The following is a 4,901-nucleotide window of genomic DNA, read 5'->3' on the forward strand; positions in this document are numbered from 1 at the left end:
GGCTTTTAGCGTAGTCATGCTCCCTGCCAGGAGAGCGTGTCTTTCACACACAGCGTCTGCGGGCGGCTAGCTGTTTGTCTGGATGGCGGTCCCGACACACAGAGCGCTTGCGGGCGGCTGTAACTGTTTGGCTGGGCGGCGGTCCCGACCCGTAGGTCAACGCGCACCGGGACGGGTTTGTCAGTCCGTCCGGGGGACACCCAGCTGTTTGGAGGGTGGCGGTCCCGACCCGTAGGTCAACACGCACCGGGACGGGGTAGTCAGCCCGTCCGGGGGACACCCTCCTCAGTGTTGGAGATGCGATGTATAGCTCCGTAGATGGCAAGATGGCTAGTTAGCCACAGGTAATGCAGCGTGCTCCTCTCCGCTCCGCACCGCACCTCTCCGTACCCACAATGCCACTGTCTGTACCCACAATGCCACACACACCCTACTGTCAGATGTCATCAGTGAAGGCTTTCTCCAGCACCTTTAGGATAGAGCTGCGGAATACAGCCTTGAAATCCTGACCCATGAACACGTACAGCAGCGGGTTCAGGCAGCTGTTGAGATATGCCAGGCAGACAGCTATGCGAGACCCGATGTTGAACACATGATCCAGTGTTTCACTGGACTCTGTCACCGGGACATTCACAAAGTTAATCAGATCCATGATATGATAGGGGGCCCAGCACAGGAAAAACACGGTGATAACAGTTGCTATGATTTTGAGGGGGCGACCTGATTGGCCGGCCAGCGAACGATTATTCCTGAGCCGGTAGATGATGACAGAATAGCAGGAGACGATGACAGTGAAAGGGACCACGAATCCCATGAGGAAGCTAGTGATGATCATGACATCAGATCCAAATGTCGACAACTGAATCACTTCTGGTGTGCGTGTAGGGGGGCTATGACTATGCGTGTAGTCATCGGTGTAGTCACCAGCGTAGTCACTGGTGGGTGCAAAGTTGTTGTAGCACCAGATGATGTCTTTATCATGGTCTGAAGGCCATATGTCCCTAAAGATGAAGTAAGGGAAGCTGAGAACCAAGCCCAGCACCCAGACACCCAGACTCAGCCAAGACGCCTTCCTGACACTGCGGTGGTTCTGGGCCCACACTGGACACACCACACATACACATCTGTCAACACTGATGACCACCAGGATGTAAATGCTGGCATACATGTTCATGATGGAAATGGTAAAGTTCATTTTGCACATGAATGATCCAAAAGGCCAGTGGCCGTCCAGAGCTGTGTGTGTGATCTCCAGGGGCAGGAACGCTGTAACGAGGAAGTCGGCCACAGCGAGGTTGAGGTACCAAACGGTGTTGACGGTTTTCTTCATTTTGAAGCCCGTCACCCAGATGACGACACCGTTCCCCAACACGCCGAGCACACAGACCAGGCTGTAGATGACGAGGGACACGATCTTGAAGGGATCAGTGTGTTGTACAGGATCAACCTTGTCATAAATAGTAGTAGAACCCTCATAGTAGTAATCCCAGTTATAATCGTTTTCCCAGAAAGAGCCGTTTCCACCAGACGGATCCATCTCCTCATAGTAATAATCAGCAGTTGTGGTCATAATCTCCATCGTCCTAAAACCTAAAATAACAAAAAGGCTAATGCTTAGTTTTAACAGGCCATGTATTATTATACTGAAATTATTTGGTACCAGGGAGATTTATATTGTTAAAATGTTTCTCATATTCATTCGTATTTATTTATGTTAAAATACGTTTTAAAAAGCTCTATATTCTAGATAGCAATCATGTCTATATGATAAAGAAAGTAAAAGAAAAGATACCTGTGTTGAAGAGGCGTCCGTCAGTGAAGTGTCTTGTTCAAACTGTGGTCGGTGAACAGGACCTGCAGCAACTTATAGCATCTATGTTGTGGTTTAAAAACAGCATCTATGTTGTGGTTTAAAAACAGCCTGTTTCCTTTCTGCACAGAGACCAGAAATGGCAGTTTATAGACTTCACTGTCAGACCTGAGGCCAATTCTACAAATGCCTTCTAAATCAGAAGTTATTTCAATATATATATATTTTTTTTTTCCAAAAATAGCAGAAATACACCACTCAGCGATTTACATTTGTATTATGACAGAGACATTATGTTTACTGAAGCTGTTTATCTCATGAGGGTTTGAAGTCTGTCTTAGCAAGAGCGAGTGAGAGATATCTGATGTTAACCACTTTAAAAAAAAGATATAGTTTTAAGCTTGTAGATCTACTATTTTCGTACAAAGTATTGTCTCGTCTCTAAGTATAAAATTGGCCTAGAGCTAAAGTGCTCAAACTTTATCCTCAATTATCTTCATGACCTTTGATGTAAGAGAACCTTCCCTAAAACATCCTGGAACAAACTCTCCATTGCAGTTAGAACAGCAGACTCACTCCCAATCTTCTACCATAATGTGAAGACTCACCTCCTCAGACTCCACCTCAGCCCGTAGCACTTGCAGGCTTATGCAAAGAATACAATGTAATTTAGATAGTATGTTATGTAGACAATGACCGTGTTTTCCTTGCTTACTGTAAATCGCTCTGGATTAAGAGCGTCTGCTAAATGCCTACATTGCAGATTGTAAATTGTAAGAGTCACTACTGGCCTGTTATCGTTGAGGACCGAGGGACGACTTCATACGATTTGTCTCATTACTGCCAATCGTCTAACTATTGCATTCTTCCATGAACACTTTCAGTTCCATTGAATACACGGTCTCTTCTATTGGCCATGTGGCACAAACGTTACGCAAAGCTCGGCCGGAGGAGTTAAGGAGACGGGTCGGGTTGGCCAATCAGCGACTTATACTGGCCGCTTTGGCCAATCAGGGACTTATTTATACTGGTCGGGTTGGCCAATCAGGGACTGGCTAAGCTGCACAAACGTAACACGGCGCTCTGCCAAACACTGTTTTGTCACACTCTCAACCGACCGGTTAGCAGAGCGCTACTGTATATTTTTTGGCTTTTTGCCTTTATTGATATATTGCAGTAGGCTGACAGGAAATGGGGAGAGAGATGGGGGGGGGGGGGGGTGACATGCAGCAAAGGTCGTCGGGATCGGGAGTCGAACCCGCGACACGCTGTCAGGCTGGCTTTGCAGTCTAGGATGCCTGAACCGCCACGCTGTGGCCCAGGCCAGCAGAGCTACTTATTAATCTCCCTGAAAATGGAAAAGGAATCCAAACGTTGATTTAGTGTTCTGAGTTGTTCAGAGTGCAGAAAGTGTAGCTCAACATCTTGTTGACATAATGAAGATAGAAACAGATGGAGCCCAACACAATATGAGAGAGAGAGACACACACACACACACACACACACACACACACACACACACACACACACACACACACACACACACACACACACACACACACACACACACACACACACACACACCTACACCTGGTCCCTGACATCAATCCACATGGTTTGGTGTTGTGTTGACAACTGGCATGCTCTGCCATTTTCCTGTATGGGGCACATATGTACTCACTGTTGTTCATACAGGCGTGTGTGTGTGTGTGTGTGTGTGTGTGTTCGCGCATGCATGTGCTTGTGTGTCAGAGAATCCTACAGCGTAATGCAAACCGTGCACACAAACGTGAGAACGGACAGGGTCTCAGTAGGACAGTTCCTGGGGGGATTCCCCAGGCTCATCGTGTCGGTCTGTGTATCTTTGTGATTCCTAAGAGTAACACGAGAGAGAGAGAGAGAGAGGGAGAGAGACAGAGACAGAGAGACAGAGACAGAGAGACAGATACAGCGTGAGAGATAGAGAGAGACAGGGAGAGAGACAGAGAGACAGATACAGTGTGAGAGATAGAGAGAGACAGGGAGAGAGACAGAGAGACAGATACAGCGTGAGAGATAGAGAGAGACAGGGAGACAGACAGAGAGACAGATACAGCGTGAGAGATAGAGAGAGACGGGGAGAGAGACAGATACAGTGTGAGAGATAGAGAGAGACAGGGAGAGAGACAGAGAGACAGATACAGCGTGAGAGATAGAGAGAGACAGGGAGAGAGACAGAGAGACAGATACAGTGTGAGAGAGACAGAGGGAGAGAGACAGAGAGACAGATACAGTGTGAGAGACAGAGAGAGACAGAGGGAGAGAGACAGAGAGAGAGAGAGAGACAGAGAGACAGATACAGTGTGAGAGACAGAGAGACAGATACAGTGTGAGAGACAGAGAGAGACAGAGGGAGAGAGACAGAGAGAGAGAGAGAGAGAGAGAGAGAGAGAGAGAGAGAGACACAGAGAGACAGATACAGTGTGAGAGACAGAGAGACAGATACAGTGTGAGAGACAGAGAGAGACAGAGAGAGAGAGAGACAGAGAGAGAGAGAGAGAGAGAGAGAGAGAGAGAGAGAGAGACAGATACAGTGTGAGAGACAGAGAGACAGAGAGACAGAGAGACAGAGAGAGAGAGAGAGAGACAGAGAGACAGAGAGACAGAGAGACAGAGAGACAGAGAGAGAGAGACAGATACAGTGTGAGAGACAGAGAGAGACAGAGAGAGAGAGAGAGAGAGAGAGAGAGAGAGAGAGAGACAGAGACAGAGAGAGAGAGAGACAGAGAGACAGATACAGTGTGAGAGACAGAGAGAGACAGAGGGAGAGAAAGACCGACCTACAGACAGACATGCAGCCTATACATAACATGGGCGACCAGGATTTCTGCTCGGCCGCCCCCTAACTGTGGGACGCCCTCTCTGCTCACTGAGAGCACCACAGTCTGTTAACTCTGAACACATTTTGGCCAGGAACCCCTTTTTGTAACGATACCTTTCAGGACGGGAACCCCTTTTGGGGTTCTTGTTGCTATGTACAGTATATAGCAACAAAGATTTTTTGTAATTTTTTAATAAATATATTTTTCAGAGTAATATAAAATAAGTTTTT

At 47.3% G+C, this 4,901-nt stretch overlaps 1 protein-coding gene across 1 annotated transcript; it reads right to left on the minus strand.

Moving 5' to 3' along the window:
- Positions 1-436: 436 nt before the first annotated feature.
- On the minus strand, positions 437-1,579 carry LOC308075734 (chemerin-like receptor 1; the record flags this gene model as incomplete). Its single annotated transcript, XM_080415680.1, has 1 exon — positions 437-1,579. One exon carries the CDS (start codon positions 1,577-1,579, stop codon positions 437-439), a length of 1,143 nt encoding a protein of 380 aa, XP_080271806.1.
- Positions 1,580-4,901: the final 3,322 nt, after the last annotated feature.

The sequence above is a fragment of the Gymnoscopelus braueri genome (assembly GCF_963280865.1).
Source record: "Gymnoscopelus braueri genome assembly, chromosome: 20".
Classification (NCBI taxonomy): Eukaryota; Metazoa; Chordata; class Actinopteri; order Myctophiformes; family Myctophidae; genus Gymnoscopelus; species Gymnoscopelus braueri.